This window comes from Pelodiscus sinensis, chromosome 18 (genome assembly GCF_052426305.1).
Source record: "Pelodiscus sinensis isolate ZL-2025 chromosome 18, ASM5242630v1, whole genome shotgun sequence".
NCBI lineage: Eukaryota > Metazoa > Chordata > Testudines > Trionychidae > Pelodiscus > Pelodiscus sinensis.
The window spans coordinates 1,170,334-1,191,108 of record NC_143069.1 but is presented as its reverse complement, the minus strand read 5'-3'; the positions used below and the strand labels follow the sequence as shown (position 1 = coordinate 1,191,108).

Below are 20,775 nucleotides of genomic sequence, written 5' to 3'. Positions count from 1 at the left end.
TCGGGGGCAGGGACGGAGCCCGGGGGAGCCGGGGGGAGACGCGGGGCGCGGCCGGCCGGACAGACAGCCGGCGGGGCGGGGCGGGGGAGCCGGGGGGCAGGGACGGACAGAGGGACGGAGCCCGGGGGAGACGCGGGGCGCGGCCGGCCGGACAGGCGGCCGGCGGGGCGGGGCGGGGAGCCAGGCAGGGGTTAATACAAAGCCCCTTCCACTTCCGGATGCGCTCAGCGCTCGGGCCGGGCAGCCGGGGCATCCTCCGCCTCCCGCTCCGCCTCCTCTCAGGCCCGGCCCGGGAACCAGCCAGGCCCCCGCCCCCGGCTCCGGGCCGCTCCGCTGAGCACAGGGGGTGGGGGGCTGATCTCGGGGGGGCGCGGAGATCTGCCCCCCAGCCCGGGCCCGGCTCCCCCCCGGCGGGCAGGGCTGTGCAGGGAGGGGGGGTTGATCCACTCCCCCCCCCCCAGCCCAGCGCCGGGCTCGGGGCTGCGGCGAAAGGCGCCTCGCTCATTCCGCCGCGGAAAGCGCCGGGCTCGCTGGGCGGCCGAGACCCCCGGAGAACCCCCCCCCCCCCCATGGCTCGGCTTGTCGCCTGCTGGCCAGCCCCGGCCCGGGGCTAAGCGGGGCTGGGGCGGGGGCTCCGGTCCCTGCCCCCACCCCGGAGAGCCGAACCCTTCCCCGCACTTTGGAGCCAGCGCCTCGGAGCGGGGGGGTCCTGCAAAGGAGCGACCTGCCCGCGCCCCCCCCAGCCAGCCAGCGCCGGAGAGGGAGCACCCGCCGAGCCTCCGATGGCACAAAGGGTAAGTCTGGGGGGCTGTGTTCGCCTTCCCCGGCTGCGCTCGCCGGCGGGGTGGGGGGGCCGCGAGCAGCGCGGCTTCGGGGGGTTCGCGGCAGGGCGGAGGGCGGCTCGGGGGGTCTGGAGCGTTCCTCGGACTCGCCCCTCTCTTCCCTCCCCGCCCGCCCGGCTTGGCACAGAAATCGCCCCGGGGGGGGGGGGGGGGGGGGGGTGCTGGCGGTGCAGGGGCCAGATGGGGGGGGGGGGCCGAGTCTCAACTTTTTCTTTAAGAAGTGAGGGGTCTTGATGCCACCTTGGAAGCCTCCGTGTCACCGCTCGGTTTGCGCCTCCGGGCCCGGGCGGTGCGTGTCTGGCGCGCCCGGGGATCCACCGCGGGGTTGGACTGTGGGGGTCTCCCCTCCCGGCTGCTTGGCTGTCTCGGCTCCCCGCCTGCCGGGGAAAGTCTATTGCTCAGGCAGGCGCTCGAACGGGGCCACGCTTAGTGGCGGGGCTGGGGGGAATTTGGGCTTCTGTTCTGAAGTTTTCCCAACTTATTTTCGGCCCCAGCCCTCTCGGGAGCGCGCTAGCAGAGTCGGGGCGCGCAGGGCCCGGAGTTCGCCTGCCCGGTTGTTAGACACTTGGCGAGAGCCCTGCGAGGTTTCCCTTCCCCCTTCACATCAATCCGGTGTCTGGTTTGTCGGGAGCTCTCTGGGGGCGACGCTTAACAGACCCGAGCAGCCCGCGTCTGCTGGCGAGCGGCCCTGCCATAGCAGCACCGCTGCCGCCTCCGAGGGCTGGGCGCAGGGGGGAGAGTTGATGCCAACGCGAAAAGCACGAATCGCTCCCGGTCGCTTCCGAAAGCCAGCTCGGCCGGTCACCCCCGCGCATCCCCCGCAACGGCCTGCGCCCCTCCGTGCCCCGGAGGAAGGCCCGTGAGTGGGAGGAAGGGCCCGTACGGCTGGAGGGGGTACAAACGAGGCGCGTGACATTGTGCGGGGCGAACCCCGGGATAAACAAGGTTGGACTCGGGGAAATCAGACTGGGGCCGCGCAGAGAGACGCACATTTAAACCCCAGAGACGGGGGGGGGGGGGTTAAACCGGATTTCCCGCTTGCCCCGAGAAAACCCCTGAGTCTAGCTGGAGTCTTTCTCCGCGCCTCCCCGAGCCGAACAGCCGCCCCGCGGCTACTGGGGGCGAAACCTGGCGCGGGTGACTCGCAGGGACGCTCCCGGGTGAGAAGGGACGTTTCAGTAGGAATAGCGGTCATGAGGGGGCAGGGGCCCAGGCCGCGTTGGGTCTGGAAAGGGCCCGGGGGAGGCAGAAGGGGAGAGCGCGTGTCATACGCGATCCATCTCTTCTCGGGGGACCCCGACATCCCCGCGGCGGCCCGGGGGTTCTTGGGGGGACTGGGTCGTATCTAGCGCACGCCAAGGGGGAATGTTGCCTGCATTTCCTCCCGAAACATCGGTCACTTCTTTAAAAACAATGAGCGCCAGGTTCAATGAGACCGGGCCGGTTCGCTTCCTCCCCTCCACGGCGGGCGCTCTTGTAAAGGAGAGGAGGGGGGAGAGCTCGGGCTGGAGGGCAGAAACTCTGCCGCCGGGGCGAGAGGAACAATATTCCAGCTGCTGCGGGGTTTGTGACACTGACCAGACAATCCTACGCCTGGCAGCGGCGGGTCCCGAGAGCAGCGAATTCGCAGGAGTGAAATGAGCAGCGCAGCCGGGCGGGGGGAAGGAACGAAACAAAATGACAAAAGGGGTCGGTGACGAGTATTGACCGGAAAAGCGAAACTTGGTGGGGATCAAAGCACCGAGAGGAAGAGTTTCCAGCCCCCCCAGATGATGTCTTCGCAGCTCAGAAACGAGCCCCCCAAACGTGACTTTTTCTCTCTAGGGGAAGCGAGTCACGATGCAAAATACCCCCCTTCTGATTATGCCTAGGGGGGTTGGGTGCAAAATTACCTCTCCGGCTCCCCGGATCTGGCCATGCCAAGGGGGGTTGGGTGCAAAATTACCTCTCCGGCTCCCCGGATCTGGCCATGCCAAGGGGGGTTGGGTGCGAAATTACCTCTCCGGCTCCCCGGATCTGGCCATGCCAAGGGGGGTTGGGTGCAAAATTACCTCTCCGGCTCCCCGGATCTGGCCATGCCAAGGGGGGTTGGGTGCAAAATTACCTCTCCGGCTCCCCGGATCTGGCCATGCCAAGGGGGGTTGGGTGCAAAATTACCTCTCCGGCTCCCCGGATCTGGCCATGCCAAGGGGGGTTGGGTGCAAAATTACCTCTCCGGCTCCCCGGATCTGGCCATGCCAAGGGGGGTTGGGTGCAAAATTACCTCTCCGTCTCCCCGGATCTGGCCATGCCTAGGGGGGTTGGGTGCAAAATTACCTCTCCGTCTCCCCGGATCTGGCCATGCCAAGGGGGTTGGGTGCAAAATTACCTCTCCGTCTCCCCGGATCTGGCCATGCCAAGGGGGTTGGGTGCAAAATTACCTCTCCGTCTCCCCGGATCTGGCCATGCCAAGGGGGTTGGGTGCAAAATTACCTCTCCGTCTCCCCGGATCTGGCCATGCCAAGGGGGGTTGGGTGCAAAATTACCTCTCCGGCTCCCCGGATCTGGCCATGCCAAGGGGGGTTGGGTGCAAAATTACCTCTCCGGCTCCCCGGATCTGGCCATGCCAAGGGGGTTGGGTGCAAAATTACCTCTCCGGCTCCCCGGATCTGGCCATGCCAAGGGGGGTTGGGTGCAAAATTACCTCTCCGGCTCCCCGGATCTGGCCATGCCAAGGGGGGTTGGGTGCAAAATTACCTCTCCGGCTCCCCGGATCTGGCCATGCCAAGGGGGGTTGGGTGCGAAATTACCTCCGTCTCCCCGGATCTGGCCATGCCTAGGGGGGTTGGGTGCAAAATTACCTCTCCGGCTCCCCGGATCTGGCCATGCCTAGGGGGGTTGGGTGCAAAATTACCTCTCCGGCTCCCCGGATCTGGCCATGCCTAGGGGGGTTGGGTGCAAAATTACCTCTCCGGCTCCCCGGATCTGGCCATGCCAAGGGGGGTTGGGTGCAAAATTACCTCTCCGGCTCCCCGGATCTGGCCATGCCTAGGGGGGTTGGGTGCAAAATTACCTCTCCGGCTCCCCGGATCTGGCCATGCCTAGGGGGGTTGGGTGCCAAAATCCCTCCCCCCACCCCTGCGCATCCCGGCCTGGCTGGCTGGCTCACCCGCCCCTCCCTTTCCACCTGCCTCCCTCGCAGTGCGATGACCTGGCGTACTACCCTGCCATGGATGGAGTCGCTCTGCCGGGCTTCGGGGACCCCCACCCGGGGCGCAGCCTGCAGCACCCGCCGCTGAACCAGGGCTCCCCGTACGGATCGGCCGCGGCGACCCATCGGGCGGGCCTGCCGCCGGGTCTGGGACCCAACGAGAGCCTGAAGCGGGAGAAGGATGAAATCTACGGGTGAGGAGCCGGGCAGTGCGGGGAGAGCAGGGTCCGGCCCGGTCGGTGCGCAGCGCTGCCTTGGCGGGGCCAGTTGTGTAGCTGTGTGTCTGTGTGTGGCGGGGGTGTGTGTCTGTGTGTGTGTGTCTGTGTGTGGCGGGTGTGTGTGTCTGTGTGTGGCGGGGTGTCTGTGTTTGTTTATATGTGGCGGGGGTGTCTGTGTTTGTGTGTGTGTGTCCGTGTGGGTGTGTCTGTGTGTGGCGGGGTGTCTGTGTTTGTTTATATGTGGCGGGGGTGTCTGTGGTTGTGTGTGTGTGTGTCTGTGTGGGTGTGTCTGTGTGTGGCGGGGTGTCTGTGTTTGTTTATATGTGGCGGGGGTGTCTGTGTGTGTGTCTGTGTGTGGCAGAGGTGTCCGTGTGTGTCTATGTGTGGCGTGTGTGTGTGTGGCAGTGATGTCTGTGTGTCTGTTTAGGTGTGGCGGGTGTGTGTGTGTGTGGCAGTGATGTCTGTGTGTCTGTTTGTCTAGGTGTGGCGGGTGTGTGTATCTTTGTGTGTGTCTGTGTGTGGCGGGGTGTCTGTGTTTGGTTATATGTGGCGGGGGTGTCTGTGTTTGTGTGTGTGTGTGTCTGTGTGTGGCAGAGGTGTCCGTGTGTGTCTATGTGTGGCGTTTGTGTGTGTGTGTGGCAGTGATGTCTGTGTGTCTGTTTAGGTGTGGCGGGTGTGTGTATCTCTGTGTGTGTCTGTGTGTGGCGGGGGTGTCTGTGTTTGTGTGTGTGTGTGTGTGTGTGTGTGTGTCTGTGTGTGGCGGGGTGTCTGTGCTTGGTTATATGTGGCGGGGGTGTCTGTGTTTGTGTGTGTGTGTCTGTGTCCCGGGGTGCATGGGCTGCAGACCACACGCCGCACACAGCGGCGGGCCCGGGCACCACACTGCACACGAGGCCCGTGTTCTCTTGCACACTGCGCTGCCGTTCACAGGTGCCAGTGCGCGACCTGCCGGAGCGCGCGCTCTGGAAGGACTTTCGGGGACTCTGTGTTTGGCCTTCCCCCTTGTCTCTGTCTCCTTCGGCTGACCGGGCACCGGCCGCACTGCCCCCCCCCCGCCAGTCCCCGTTGAAGTGTCTAACCAAGGCTTTGCACCCCTAGTGCGATCCCAGAGCAATGGTGAGAACTCCCCTCTCGCGTGCACAGACCGCCCCTTACCTCTGCCTTCTCTGAGCGCCCTCCCCGGCCGGGCTGGACCCCCCTCCCCGCAGGCAAAGAGCCGGTGAGAGAACAGCCCCCAGCAAGTCCCCCCCCCCCCCCCCGCCACAAGCAGTGCGGCTCTGATCCGGGAAGGGCCACAGAACAGCCGCGCAGGGATGAGCCGTTGCGCGGGCTCCGGAGAATTAGCCGTGCAATGTGCCAGCAGAGCGCGCGGGCGTGTGTGCACGTGTGTGTGTGTGTGCGCGCGCGCGCTGTAACTGTCATCCTGCCTGCAGTAGACGCGCTCCGTGTGCGCGCGCACTGCCAGCCCGCCGGGGAGTTGTACACGCCGTGTGCGCGCGCACTGCCAGCCCGCCGGGGAGTTGTACACGCCGTGTGCGCGCGCACTGCCAGCCCGCAGGCGGGTTGCACGAGGCCGCGTGGGGGAGCCCCAGTGGCGTTACCCCCGGTGCGTTTCAGACCAAAACCTTTTGATTTTGCGCTTTCCAACAACTTTACGCGTCAACTTTTCCTTCCCTTCCCCCTTCCAATGCCAAAGCTTAAAACCGGCCACGACGCTTCCCAGAGCTGTGTCCGCAGACGCCTTGGCGCGGCGTGATTCTCCCGACACACTTGTCAAAACTGGCCGGGAACCCGGCCCTGCTATGTCCCGGCTCTGCCGATGTGGACGCGTATTACCCGCGCTGCGCGCGCACACTGACCCTGCTCTCCCGGGTGGGTGTGTAGCACACCCTGTGGATTACCCACACGTCTAACGCTGTGCCCTGTGTAGGATACACCCCGAGCGTGTACCCGCCCGGAGTGTACCCCCGACCTCCCAGCCTGGCCACGCGCACCGCCTGCAGCCCTGCGCGGATTCCAGGGGCTTCCAGCCGCGAACTCGCCACCCGCGAACTCGCCGGAGTTTCTCTCCGCTGGAGATTTGCGTTTCCTCGCGGCCAGTGCGCAGCGATCGCCAGCGGCCGCCTCCGCAACCTCGCAGCGTGTTGGGAACAAGGCTCAAACCCAAACGCGGCTACCGACGGCCTCTGTCCTGGCGCCGTGCCCGGGCCGCGCAGTGTCCGCGCATTTGCCGCGAGTGTAAATCCCCGCGGGCCGAGTCTCCCACTCTCCGTGCGTGGGGCTAAAGGCCTTTGTCTGCGCGCTGCGGGCCGAGCAGTAGCCGGCGGGCCACTCCCGGCCGCGTGTCCGGCCTTGGGCGCAGGTGGGCCCCACACGCGCGTTGCACGCGCTGCCGTGCGCAGCGGCTGGGTTTGTGACCCGCGGGGGCTCAGCCTCAGGCCGCTGCCGGGTCGGAGAGGCTGCGGAGCAGGAGCAGCGCGGTGTCCGTCTGGCTCTCCGGCAGCCCTCGGGCCGATGCGGGGACGCGACCTGCCCCCGTGTCTCCCGGACAGCCTGCAGCACAACCGCACCCGCAGCGCCCGGTCTGTACAACGGGTGCGCGTGTCCGTGCCAAGCGCTATGGAGCTGTGAGCAGGCCCCGCTGCCGCGAGCAGTGTGTGTACGTGTGTATGTGTGTGTGTGTGTGTTCCAATTGTGCAGGGTGTGTGTGTATCGGGCACTGTGTGTGTGTGTGTTCCTATTGTACAGAGGGGTGCAGGGTGTGTGTGTATCGGGCACTGTGTGTGTGTGTGTTCCTATTGTACAGAGGGGTGCAGGGTGTGTGTGTATCGGGCACTGTGTGTGTGTGTGTGTTCCTATTTGTACAGAGGGGTACAGGGTGTGTGTGTATCGGGCACTGTGTGTGTGTGTGTGTTCCTATTGTACAGAGGGGTGCAGGGTGTGTGTGTATCGGGCACTGTGTGTGTGTGTGTTCCTATTGTACAGAGGGGTGCAGGGTGTGTGTGTATCGGGCACTGTGTGTGTGTGTGTTCCTATTGTACAGAGGGGTGCAGGGTGTGTGTGTATCGGGCACTGTGTGTGTGTGTGTTCCTATTGTACAGAGGGGTGCAGGGTGTGTGTGTATCGGGCACTGTGTGTGTGTGTGTTCCTATTGTACAGAGGGGTGCAGGGTGTGTGTGTATCGGGCACTGTGTGTGTGTGTGTTCCTATTGTACAGAGGGGTGCAGGGTGTGTGTGTATCGGGCACTGTGTGTGTGTGTGTTCCTATTGTACAGAGGGGTGCAGGGTGTGTGTGTATCGGGCACTGTGTGTGTGTGTGTTCCTATTGTACAGAGGGGTGCAGGGTGTGTGTGTATCGGGCACTGTGTGTGTGTGTGTTCCTATTGTACAGAGGGGTGCAGGGTGTGTGTGTATCGGGCACTGTGTGTGTGTGTGTGTTCCTATTGTACAGAGGGGTACAGGGTGTGTGTGTATCGGGCACTGTGTGTATGTGTGTGTGTTCCTATTTGTACAGAGGGGTGCAGGGTGTGTGTGTATCGGGCACTGTGTGTGTGTGTGTGTTCCTATTGTACAGAGGGGTACAGGGTGTGTGTGTATCGGGCACTGTGTGTGTGTGTGTGTTCCTATTTGTACAGAGGGGTACAGGGTGTGTGTGTATCGGGCACTGTGTGTGTGTGTGTGTTCCTATTGTACAGAGGGGTGCAGGGTGTGTGTGTATCGGGCACTGTGTGTGTGTGTGTTCCTATTGTACAGAGGGGTGCAGGGTGTGTGTGTATCGGGCACTGTGTGTGTGTGTGTTCCTATTGTACAGAGGGGTGCAGGGTGTGTGTGTATCGGGCACTGTGTGTGTGTGTGTTCCTATTGTACAGAGGGGTGCAGGGTGTGTGTGTATCGGGCACTGTGTGTGTGTGTGTTCCTATTGTACAGAGGGGTGCAGGGTGTGTGTGTATCGGGCACTGTGTGTGTGTGTGTTCCTATTGTACAGAGGGGTGCAGGGTGTGTGTGTATCGGGCACTGTGTGTGTGTGTGTTCCTATTGTACAGAGGGGTGCAGGGTGTGTGTGTATCGGGCACTGTGTGTGTGTGTGTTCCTATTGTACAGAGGGGTGCAGGGTGTGTGTGTATCGGGCACTGTGTGTGTGTGTGTTCCTATTGTACAGAGGGGTGCAGGGTGTGTGTGTATCGGGCACTGTGTGTGTGTGTGTGTTCCTATTGTACAGAGGGGTACAGGGTGTGTGTGTATCGGGCACTGTGTGTATGTGTGTGTGTTCCTATTTGTACAGAGGGGTGCAGGGTGTGTGTGTATCGGGCACTGTGTGTGTGTGTGTGTTCCTATTGTACAGAGGGGTACAGGGTGTGTGTGTATCGGGCACTGTGTGTGTGTGTGTGTTCCTATTTGTACAGAGGGGTGCAGGGTGTGTGTGTATCGGGCACTCTGTGTGTTCCTATTGTACAGAGGGGTGCAGGGTGTGTGTGTATCGGGCACTGTGTGTGTGTGTTCCTATTTGTACAGAGGGGTGCAGGGTGTGTGTATCGGGCACACTGTGTGTGTGTGTTCCTATTTGTACAGAGGGGTGCAGGGTGTGTGTGTATCGGGCACTCTGTGTGTGTGTGTGTTCCTATTTGTACAGAGGGGTGCAGGGTGTGTGTGTATCGGGCACTGTGTGTGTGTTCCTATTTGTACAGAGGGGTGCAGGGTGTATGTGTATCGGGCACTCTGTGTGTGTGTGTTCCTATTTGTACAGAGGGGTGCAGGGTGTGTGTTTTTCGGGCACGGTGTGTGTTCCTATTTGTACAGAGGGGTGCAGGGTATGTGTTTTTCGGGCACTGTGTGTGTGTGTGTTCCAATTTGTACAGAGGGGTGCAGGGTGTGTGTGTATCGGGCACTGTGTGTGTGTGTGTTCCTATTTGTACAGAGGGGTGCAGGGTATGTGTTTTTCGGGCACTGTGTGTGTGTGTGTTCCAATTTGTACAGAGGGTGCAGGGTGTGTGTGTATCGGGCACTGTGTGTGTGTGTGTTCCTATTTGTACAGAGGGGTGCAGGGTATGTGTTTTTCGGGCACTGTGTGTGTGTGTGTTCCAATTTGTACAGAGGGGTGCAGGGTGTGTGTGTATCGGGCACACTGTGTGTGTGTGTGTTCCTATTTGTACAGAGGGGTGCAGGGTGTGTGTGTATCGGGCACTCTGTGTGTGTGTGTGTGTTCCTATTTGTACAGGGGGTGCAGGGTGTGTGTGTATCGGGCACTGTGTGTGTGTGTGTTCCTATTTGTACAGAGGGGTGCAGGGTGTGTGTTTTTCGGGCACTGTGTGTGTGTGTGTTCCAATTTGTACAGAGGGGTGCAGGGTGTGTGTGTATCGGGCACACTGTGTGTGTGTGTGTGTGTGTTCCTATTTGTACAGAGGGGTGCAGGGTGTGTGTGTATCGGGCACTGTGTGTGCGTTTCTGTTTGTACAGACGGCTGGGGGCGTGTATCGGGCGCTGTGTGTGTTTGTTGCCCGAGGGGTGGGCAAACCCTCGTGTGCATGGACTCGTGCATGCCTCTGCACGGATGGCCTGGCTCTTGTGCACACGCGCGTGCAAGACGTGTCGGGCTCTAACCTCTCCTGTGTGCGCAGACACCCCTTGTTCCCCTTGCTGGCCCTGGTCTTCGAGAAGTGTGAGCTGGCGACCTGTTCGCCCCGGGACCCCGCGGGCTCGTACCCCGGCGGAGACGTCTGCTCCTCCGACTCCTTCAGCGAGGACATCGCCGTGTTCGCCAAACAGGTCAGTCCCGGGCCGGGCCCGGCCCGCGGGCCGCGAAGCGGAGGAACCGCCGGCGAGCAGGGCGCGGGGGTAGCCGGGCCAACGCCAAGGCCTGACTCGCTCTAGCGCCCCCGTCCCCGGTAAAACCGGCTCAACTCGGGGCCCTCAGACCAGGCCCAGCCGCTTTGCTAATCAGCGTGTCCCCCCCCCCCCGTTGGGATCGTGCCTAGGAGGGGCTGAGGCGTAGCAGGGACTGGGACGGTCACCGGCCCAGGCCGCCCAGAGCCCGCAGTGAAATAGACTCAAGGGAGGACGCTCGGGATGTGGGGAGATCTCTCCCGCTCCAGCCCCCTGCGTCCCGGGAAGGGGAAGCAGCTGTCCGCGCGCGCTAACCTTCTGCCTCCACTCGTGTTCTTTGCGCGCGGTCGCGCATCTCTCCCTCTAGATCAGGACGGAAAAGCCGCTGTTCTCGTCCGACCCCGAGCTGGATAACTTGGTGAGCGCCCCTTTCCGAGCCACAGAGCCGGGCCGGGCCGGCGGCTGAGAGCCAGGCTCAGACCCGTAACGGGGTGTGGGGCGGCCGCGCCCCAGTGGCGGGCGGCGGGCAGGGGGGTCCATGGGCCGCAGGCCGCTCAATCACCTTTGCGAAAGGCGCCGCGGCTTTTCCAAGCGGCTTTCGCTGCGGGAGCGCTCGAGGCTCCTTGCAGGGGACTAGCTCGGTGCCCCCAGCCAGCACATGGCGGAAAACGTGGGCCGCAGCTCCAGGGTGCTCCGGCCCGGTGCGCCGCGGGGCTGCAGATAAGAGGCCTCCGACGAGTCCCCTTTGCTTTGGCTTCCCAGATGATTCAAGCGATCCAGGTCCTACGGTTCCATCTCTTGGAATTAGAAAAGGTAAATCCGCCGCTTTTCCTACCGGGCGCAGGGCCAGGAGGGTTAAGCGCCTGGCGCGGGCTCCAAAGCAAAGAGACGCGGGGTAAAAGGAGCCGACAGCCCGCGTGCTGCGCTGATCCGAAGTGGCCCGGCGGGGGGGTTACGCTAGAGCGGGCGCCCCTTGACTGGACGGGAGTCTTGCCGGTTCGCGCCAGCGCGGACTCAGGCCCGTGGGTGCCGGCCGAGGCGCAGGGCTGGGCCGGCTGGTCCTGCGGGAGACAAACTGCGCTCTGGTTTTCAGCCGGAGCCATGCGAGTGTCGCCGGGAGCGTTTAGCGGAGCGGGCCCCCCCCCCCTCCGCCCGCTTGCGGCGGCTTCGAGGGCGGGTCCAAGGTTTCAAGTGACCACAGCGGCACTGAGCCTGCAGCTGAATCTCTGCGGCGCGGGGGTTCCCGCAAAGGCCAAGGCGCTTCCCCTTTTCCGTTCCCAAACAAGGCCGGGGCGCGGGGCGCGGGGCGCGGGGCGCAGGGCGCAGGGCTCGGGGCGCACCGGCTGGCCCGCGCGGAGCCCGCTGCAGCGCTCAAGCGGCCGGGGACAACGGGGTTCAACCCGCCTGGAGCGGCCTTTCAGCCCCGGGGTGTCCCCGGGTGCCACGGCCCTGGCAGGGTTAATGTCAGCCTGAGGGGCCCGGCCCGGAGCAGAGACCGGGCGGCGGCGCGCTGGGAACGGGCTGAACCCTGGCCCCGGGTTTTCCCTTTGCCCGGTGGGGCGATTCCCCGATCTGGACCCAAGTTTGCCGAGGTGGCTTTGGCCGCAGCTGGCTCTTGTGAGCGCAGCCCCTGGGGCCCTGCGGTTCTCATGGGGGGGCGGGCGTCGCTCCACACCCCAGGCTACCCCGCGCCCGCCCAGCGCAGCCTCCCCGGGCTTCAGCCCTGCAGCGTAAACTCCGGGCGGCGGCGCTTGGCCTTGGTCTGCGGCGCGAGGGCCGCGGGTCAGATTCGGATTTGGGCCCGGTTGGAGCAAACGGGACCCGGATTCCCGCAGAGCCGAGGCGATATTCCCAGGGCGAAAGGGCTCCGGTGGGGCTGGGCGCGTTGGCTCGGGGAGGGGGCCCCGCTGGCTTTCCAGTCGGGGGGCGGCCAGAGGTCTCCCGCCAGTGGCTCCGAGCTGAGCAAAGGGGACGGGGGCTCCGGCCGGGGCAGGGAAGAAAAGCGGAGCCGGGGCGGGGGCTTTTCGGAGCTGCAGGCCCGCAGAGCTGAAAGGCCCAGGCGGAACCCACGGGTCCTGGGGTTCCGGGCTCCCCGCTGGGAGGTGCGGAATGTTACTGCCTAAGGCCCCGCTCTGCGGGGGTCCCGGCATGCCTGGCTCCGCAGAGACCCCCGCCGAGATCGGGGGCCCCTCGTGCCTGGCCCCCCGAGGTTGGGGATCCCGCTTTGTGCTTCCCCCCACCGAGATGGGGGCCCCTCGTGCCTGGCCATACACACCCCGAGATTGGGGATCCCCCGTCCCCACACACCCTCCAAGAACCCCACGGCCCTGGCAAGGGGGCAGGTGGGGCAGGACGTCTGGGGTAGACCAGAGACGCGACTGCCGGGTTCTTGAGCGCGAGCCGCATGGCCTAACCATTAGGCCATCCTTCCTCCCCGCTCCTGCCAGCTCCGCACGCCCAGGCAGGGCTGGGGAGGCGGAGCCCGGGCAGAGGGGCAGGCCTGGGGGGCAGCTGCTGGCGGCGGGCGCCTCCTACCGGCCCTTCTCTTTGGGGGCAGGTGCACGACTTGTGCGACAGCTTCTGCCACCGCTACATCACCTGCCTGAAGGGGAAGATGCCCATCGACCTGGTGATCGACGGCCGGGACGGAGGCTCCAGATCGGACCCGGAGGACTTCGCGGGGTCCTGCGCCAGCCTCTCCGACCAGGTGCGGCGCCGGGGCAGCCCCAAGGCAGCGCGGCCTAGCGGACAGAACACGGTGCAACGGGGGGGGGGGGGGCAGGGCTGTGGGCAGGGCTGTGGGTCGGGGGGGAGGCGTAGAGCTGGGGGGGATCTAGGGCCAGCGGCGGGGCGGGGGGAGGCTCTAGCCCAGCCCCTGTGGGCTCTCGGGGACCCAGCTTGGCGCGAGGGTGGCTGGGGAGGGGCCCGTATCCAAGGTCCCTCCCAACTGTCCTGCCAGTGACGAGGCAGCCCCCCCCCCCCCCCCCCGCTAACGCAGCCAGCGGAGTCATTTGCCTAAAGCAACTCGGCTGCATTGTTAATAGGCCCCCGGGCGCGCCGGGGAGGGAGCGAATCCCCAGCCCGGACTTTGTTCTAATTAGATGGAGCCCCCCCCCCGGGTTGATCTGGGGTCAGACTCAGCATCACGACCCCACGGAGACCCCCCAGGCTGCCCCGATTCCAGAGCAGGACTTGGGAGCAGCCCCCGCCCGCTGGCCCGGCTTCCTCGGCAGACACAGGCCGGTAGCCCCCTCGGGCGGGGTGCAGCGCCTGGCGCGGGGCTACCGGCCTTCGGAGACAGACCCCCGCGGTCGGGCCTGGCCAGGGACACAGGTGCCACCAGCACACGCACGGGCCGTGTGTGCATGTAAAGATCATGCGTGTGGCCGGGCACGTGCGGCAGACACATGCGCAATCCTGGCACATGCTGCAAACACGTGTGTCCGTGCTACAGACAGAACTGCTGCCAGTAGAGACAGGCCACCGCACATGTGCAGGCACACGCACGCAGGCTCGTGCAGGCACACGCGTACGCACGCACGCAAGTACACACACGTACATGCATTCACACGCATATGCACGCGCGCACACAGTTATTGCACACCCAGCCTTGCTCGTGGGCTGGCAAAGTGTCTGTTTAATGAACCCTGGGGCTGCTCCAGGGGTGTCCAGCGGGCAATAGCAACCCTCGGAGAAGGGCAGGGCGAGGGAGGGGAGTGGTCCCTAGTGGCTAGAGCAGAGGGCCGGAAGCCAGGACTGCTGGATTCTATCCCTAGCTCTGGGACGGGAGTGGGGCCTAGTGGTTAGAGCAGGATTGGGTGCCAAGACTCCTGGGTTCTCTCCCCAGCTGTTAGGGGAGGCTGGAGTCACTCTGGGGTGACAGCCCTTTCAGGGACCCCAGCCCCCAGCCCCCAGCCCCCGCGCTCTGGAGGGAGGGGGAATTTTGCTGCTTGTGGCGGGGCGGATGGTTTACACCCTCGGCCTCCTGGGCCTTTAACCAGGGACCTTTGATCCGCTGGGGGGTGTCGGGTTCCCAGGCAGCCGGTCCCTCCTTAACCCTTTGAACCCCCGGCCTCCAAGGGGCCTGGGCGCTAGTCGAGTTAATGAGGCACATTCAGGAGTGGGGGGGGGGATGCTCTGGGAGCTCGCTGCCTGGCCCCCCGGGGTGACGGCCCCCCCGCATGGCTCTGGGCTTCTCAGAGGGTCCTGGAGTGCTGGTAACAAGGGAACCACTAGGGGCCCGAGTTGGGGGCCCCCCATCGAGATCCAGGGCCCGTCAATGTGCTGACCCCCCCGGGCACTGAGACTGGGGCCCCCCCACTGAGTTCCGGGGTCCCCCTTACGTTGCGTGCTGCACAGACTCCCCAGGCCCCGACTCGGGGTTCCCCTGGCACTGGGGTGCTGCTCTGACTCCCCCACTTCTGAGGTCTGCGGCCCCCTATGCGTGGAGCTGCACAGATCCCCAACCCAGACTGGGGCTCCTTCCTCCGCCAGGGACCCCGGCGCAGGCAGCATGAGGGTGGCATGGGGGGGCCAGGACCCCAAAGTAACATTCGAGGGGGGCAGTGGGCCAGGACCCCAGGTAACAGTGGGGGGGGAGTGGGCCAGGACCCCAGGTAACGGGGTGGGGGGGGAAGTGGGCCAGGACCCCGGGTAACAGTGGAGGGGGAGTGGGCCAGGACCCCAGGTAACGGGGTGGGGGGGGAAGTGGGCCAGGACCCCAGGTAACAGTGGGGGGGGAGTGGGCCAGGACCCCAGGTAACGGGGTGGGGGGGGAAGTGGGCCAGGACCCCAGGTAACAGTGGGGGGGGGAGTGGGCCAGGACCCCAGGTAACAGTGGAGGGGGGAGTGGGCCAGGACCCCGGGTAACAGTGGGGGGGGGAGTGGGCCAGGACCCCAGGTAACAGTGGGGGGAGTGGGCCAGGACCCCAGGTAACGGGGTGGGGGGGGAGTGGGCCAGGACCCCAGGTAACAGTGGAGGGGGGAGTGGGCCAGGACCCCAGGTAACAGTGGAGGGGGGAGTGGGCCAGGACCCCAGGTAACAGTGGGGGGGAGTGGGCCAGGACCCCAGGTAACGGGGTGGGGGGGGAAGTGGGCCAGGACCCCGGGTAACAGTGGGGGGGGGGGGGGAGTGGGCCAGGACCCCAGGTAACAGTGGGGGGGAGTGGGCCAGGACCCCAGGTAACAGTGGAGGGGGGAGTGGGCCAGGACCCCAGGTAACGGGGTGGGGGGGAGTGGGCCAGGACCCCAGGTAACAGTGGGGGGGAGTGGGCCAGGACCCCAGGTAACAGTGGAGGGGGGGAGGGGGAGTGGGCCAGGACCCCAGGTAACAGTGGGGGGGGAGTGGGCCAGGACCCCAGGTAACAGTGGGGGGGGAGTGGGCCAGGACCCCAGGTAACAGTGGAGGGGGGAGTGGGCCAGGACCCCAGGTAACAGTGGGGGGGGAGTGGGCCAGGACCCCAGGTAACAGTGGAGGGGGAGTGGGCCAGGACCCCAGGTAACGGGGTGGGGGGGAGTGGGCCAGGACCCCAGGTAACAGTGGGGGGGAGTGGGCCAGGACCCCAGGTAACAGTGGAGGGGGGAGTGGGCCAGGACCCCAGGTAACGGGGTGGGGGGGGAAGTGGGCCAGGACCCCAGGTAACAGTGGAGGGGGGAGTGGGCCAGGACCCCAGGTAACAGTGGAGGGGGGAAGTGGGCCAGGACCCCGGGTAACAGTGTGGGGGGGGAGTGGGCCAGGACCCCGGGTAATGGGGTGGGGGGGAGTGGGCCAGGACCCCAGGTAACAGTGGAGGGGGGAGTGGGCCAGGACCCCAGGTAACAGTGGAGGGGGGAAGTGGGCCAGGACCCCGGGTAACAGTGTGGGGGGGGGAGTGGGCCAGGACCCCGGGTAATGGGGTGGGGGGGGAGTGGGCCAGGACCCCAGGTAACAGTGGAGGGGGGAGTGGGCCAGGACCCCAGGTAACAGTGGGGGGGGAGTGGGCCAGGACCCCGGGTAACGGGGTGGGGGGGAGTGGGCCAGGACCCCAGGTAACAGTGGGGGGGAGTGGGCCAGGACCCCAGGTAACAGTGGGGGGGAGTGGGCCAGGACCCCGGGTAACGGGGTGGGGGGGAGTGGGCCAGGACCCCAGGTAACAGTGGGGGGGAGTGGGCCAGGACCCCAGGTAACGGGGTGGGGGGAGTGGGCCAGGACCCCAGGTAACAGTGGGGGGGGAGTGGGCCAGGACCCCAGGTAACGGGGTGGGGGGGAGTGGGCCAGGACCCCAGGTAACAGTGGGGGGGAGTGGGCCAGGACCCCGGGTAACGGGGTGGGGGGGAGTGGGCCAGGACCCCAGGTAACAGTGGGGGGGGAGTGGGCCAGGACCCCAGGTAACGGGGTGGGGGGAGCCCGGCCCAGCTAACCCGCCCGACGTTGCTCTCTCTGTGCCAGAACAACTGGATGCGAGAGCGGGAGGACACGGGCTCTGCGCACTCGGGCACGCCGGGCCCCTCCAGCGGGGGCCTCGCCTCGCAGAGCGGCGACAACTCCAGCGAGCCAGGTAGGTGGGACGCCCCAGCACCCGCCAGCCTGGGCCCGAGGGAGGAATCGCCTGGCTGGGCACAGAGGCTTTTTCTAGCCTGAGAAACGCCGGCCCGGCCCGGCCCCCCAGCCCTGCCATGCAACCCACTCTGGGGAGGAGCCAGCGAGCTGGCAGGGCTGTGGGGCAGCAGAACAAAATCCCTGGGGCTGGAGTCTGAATGGGGGAAGCAACAGAATTTACCCCTGGGGGTACCGTGACAGCCTGAGTCGCATGGGCAGTGCCCAAACCCACTGTCAGCCCCCCAAGTGCCCTGCCAGCCCCCCAACCGCCCCACCAGCCCGTGGGCTGGAGGAGGGGCTGCAGATTACACCGTGAGGTCCAGGCCGGGCAGCGGCAGAAGGGAGTTGGCTCCCAAGGCTCCTGCTCCGGGTGAGGGTGGGGGGCCAAGGCAGGGCGGGGTATGGAGATCAGGGGCGGGAGCGGTCGGTCTGTGAGATCACAGCCCCGTCCAACCACGCTGCCTGTGACCCGAGGGGCCTCTCACCGCACGGCCATGCCATGACTGGCCCCCGTGCCGCACCCCCCTCCCACAACCTCACTGCTTACACACGCTGCCCCACGCACGCCCCCGCCCCGCCATGACCCTGCCCCATGCCTCATGCACGCCCCCGCCCCATGCAGCCGTCCCACACCCCATGCACGCCCCCACACTGTGCAGCTACCCTACACATACCCCTGCACCCTGCAACTGCCCCCGCATGCTCCTGCACCCTGTAGCTGCCCCCCTGCATGCCCCTGCACTATGCAGCTGCCCCCCACACGCCCCTGCACCCTGTAGCTGCCCCCCGCACGCCCCTGCACCCTGTAGCTGCCCCCCCGCACGCCCTGCACCATGCAGCTGCATTACATGTGCACGCGCCGCGCAGCCATGCCCCGCACGCCCCTGCATCCTACACCCGCACAACACACCCGGCACTTCCTCCAAGGCGCACAAGTGGGCCGTGAATCGTTCCCACCACATGCGGGGGCTCAGCAGACGGCTCCCCTGCAGCCAGGTCTGCTCCCAGGGGGTCACAGCACTTCCTGCCCCAAATGGGGGGGTCAGAGCTTGCGCACCCCAGCCCCCGTCCCCTCTCCCAACGCAGCACCTCCCAGCTTCCAGCCCGTCCCCTCCCCCAACCCAGGACCTGCTGACACCGCTCCCCCTCCTAACGCCCCTCCCCCACGCGGTTCATCCCTGCTCTACCCCAGTCCCTTCCCCCCACATTGTTCCTCTCCCCCAACCTCCTTCGACCCACTTAGCCCCCCTCCCAAACCCCCCCCCGCCCTTTTGTTCCAGATGCTCCTTTTGTTCTCCGGGATCCCAGGGATGAAAATCCAGGGCCTGCGGGGGGGGGGGGGGGGGGTGAGGGAGGGCCCAGCCCCCGCAGGGCTGTCTCTGATGCATAATTTACTGGCCCCTCAGGCAAGACTTTTAAGCTGCCTTTTAGCCCGAGGATATGGAAGCTCAGCAGCTGGGGGGGCTCCGGAGGGGGCTGCGGGGGGCGCTCGCCCTACAGAGGGTGCCGGACCAGGGCCCAGGCCAGGGAGAGAGGGGTAGGGGAGGCAGCGCTGCTGGGGGGGCTTGCTCAGAAGGAGCCAGGTGCGTGGGGGGGGGGGGAAGTAGATGAGAGCAGGCAATGAAAGAAGCAGCCATTAGAGAGACATACACACCCCAGGGCGTGAAAACACGCATATGCACACAGAGCAGTCCGTGCAAACCCGTGCAAGCACACACAGAGCAGTCCGTGCAAACCCGTGCAAGCACACACAGAGCAGTCTGTGCAAACCTGTGCAAGCACACACAGAGCAGTCCGTGCAAACCCATGCAAGCACACACAGAGCAGTCCGTGCAAACCCATGCAAGCACACACAGAGCAGTCCGTGCAAACCCGTGCAAGCACACACAGAGCAGTCCGTGCAAACCCATGCAAGCACACACAGAGCAGTCCGTGCAAACCCGTGCAAGCACACACAGAGCAGTCTGTGCAAACCTGTGCAAGCACACACAGAGCAGTCCGTGCAAACCTGTGCAAGCACACACAGAGCAGTCCGTGCAAACCCGTGCAAGCACACACAGAGCAGTCTGTGCAAACCTGTGCAAGCACACACAGAGCAGTCCGTGCAAACCTGTGCAAGCACACACAGAGCAGTCCGTGCAAGCACACACAGAGCAGTCCGTGCAAACCCGTGCAAGCACACACAGAGCAGTCCATGCAAACCCGTGCAAGCACACACAGAGCAGTCCGTGCAAACCCGTGCAAGCACACACAGAGCAGTCCGTGCAAACCCGTGCAAGCACACACAGAGCAGTCCGTGCAAACCCGTGCAAGCACACACAGAGCAGTCCGTGCAAACCCGTGCAAGCACACACAGAGCAGTCCGTGCAAACCCGTGCAAGCACACACAGAGCAGTCCGTGCAAACCCGTGCAAGCACACACAGAGCAGTCCGTGCAAACCCGTGCAAGCACACACAGAGCAGTCCGTGCAAACCCGTGTAAGCACACACAGAGCAGTCCGTGCAAACCCGTGCAAGCACACACAGAGCAGTCCGTGCAAACCCGTGCAAGCACACACAGAGCAGTCCGTGCAAACCCGTGTAAGCACACACAGAGCAGTCCATGCAAGCACACACGCCCACATGCACAAACAGAGCGACCCTGGTATCCCCCCCCCCCCATACCAGCCCTGGGCACTGTTGTTGGCACTGCAGGGCATCCAGCCAGCAGGCCCAGGTTCTGTGCAATGGTACCTCTGCCACAGGGAGGCTTGTTTTTCCCAGGGAACCACGTCCCCGCCAGCCCAGAAAGCCGCAGGTTCGAATCCCGCCAGAAGATGTCCGCGGCAACGCAGGAGCCTGGCAACGTGGGGTGCTGGGCAGTGCAGGTGTCTGCCCGTCGTACCCTTCTGTCTGTCCGTCCGTGCCTGGGCTTGGCCCTCTGGGAGCTCCTAGGCCCCCTCCTGGGGTGTGTAGGCACCTTGCTGCACGCCCCTCTGAGCAGCTGGGCCTAGGCGCTGAGGACCCGCAGGCCGAGCCACTCCGCCCACATCCCGGGGCCAGCCTGGTCCACGGTCGCCTCCTCCTGGGCCCAGCACCACAAGGAACCAAAGAAACACCCACAGTTCCCAAGGCGGGCCCATTCCACCAGGGATCCGTCATCAGCCGGGGGAGGGGGTGTGTGGGTCGAGGTAGGGGAGTCTGGGAGCCGGGACGCCTGGCTTCTTTCTCCTGCCCTGGGAAGGGAGTGGGGTCTAGTGGTTAGAGCGAGGGGGGCTCCTGGGTTCTCTCCTCTGCTCTGTGAAGGGAATGGGGCTTACCGGTTAAAATGAGGAGGTCTGGGGAGCTGGATTTGTGGGGTTCTGCCCCCAGCTCTGAGAAGCGAGTGGGTCTGTTGCACGAGGGGATGGGCACTAGTATTCTGTGCACTGGTGAACACGCTTGCACAAGGAGCAGAAGGGGACAAGATGCCAAGAGCCTGCACTTCACATTCTTGCCCCTAGGGGGCTTCCTCCGGCTCTTTGACGCCCCCTACTGGCCTGGGAAGAGGCCAGGCGCTCTTCTTCTGTGCAAGCAGCAGGGGGCAGCTGACTAGGTAGAGCCAGCCCCAGGTTCAAGTCTGACTCCTGGTCACCCAAGGTGCCTTTCCCCCAGCGGCTGCTTCCTTGCAGGGGACTGCCTGGACACCAGCGTGGCCTCGCCCAGCACTGGGGACGACGATGACCTGGACCGGGACAAGAAACGCAACAAGAAGCGGGGGATCTTCCCCAAAGTGGCCACTAACATCATGCGGGCCTGGCTGTTCCAGCACCTGTCGGTGAGTGACGAGGGCCAGGCGCCAGGGACACCAGGAGTGAAAGTGAGACAGAGACCAGGGAGGCGGAGTGGGCTATAATGGTTAGAGCCTGGGAGACAGGACTCCTGGGTTCTATTCCCGGCTCTGGGAAGGCAGTAGGGGCTAGTGGTTAGTGGGGGGGCAGGTAGGGAGACAGGACTCCTGGGTTCTATTCCTGGCTCTGGGAAGGCAGTAGGGGCTAGTGGTTAGTGGGGGGGGCAGGTAGGGAGACAGGGCTCCTGGGTTCTATTCCTGGCTCTGGGAAGGCAGTAGGGGCTAGTGGTTAGTGGGGGGGAGGCAGGTAGGGAGCCAGG

The 20,775-nt window shown here is 65.1% G+C and overlaps 1 protein-coding gene across 5 annotated transcripts in view; it reads left to right on the top strand.

Moving 5' to 3' along the window:
- The first annotated feature begins 214 nt into the window (after positions 1 to 214).
- Positions 215 to 20,775, top strand: part of MEIS3 (Meis homeobox 3) — a 31,481-nt gene continuing 10,920 nt past the window's right edge. Inside the window, exons 1-8 of one of the 5 annotated variants that reach the window (XM_075917958.2) lie at positions 215 to 794; positions 4,024 to 4,226; positions 9,866 to 10,013; positions 10,438 to 10,488; positions 10,833 to 10,883; positions 12,628 to 12,777; positions 16,498 to 16,606; positions 19,411 to 19,766. In XM_075917958.2, the coding sequence (XP_075774073.2) occupies positions 783 to 794; positions 4,024 to 4,226; positions 9,866 to 10,013; positions 10,438 to 10,488; positions 10,833 to 10,883; positions 12,628 to 12,777; positions 16,498 to 16,606; positions 19,411 to 19,640 (954 nt within the window). In that variant the 5' untranslated portion in view covers positions 215 to 782 and the 3' untranslated portion in view covers positions 19,641 to 19,766. Of the gene's footprint in view, positions 795 to 4,023; positions 4,227 to 9,865; positions 10,014 to 10,437; positions 10,489 to 10,832; positions 10,884 to 12,627; positions 12,778 to 16,497; positions 16,607 to 19,410; positions 19,767 to 20,297; positions 20,444 to 20,775 lie in introns of those variants that run through there. The other 4 variants (XM_089769861.1, XM_089769859.1, XM_089769858.1 and 1 more) reach the window with 4 other exon arrangements.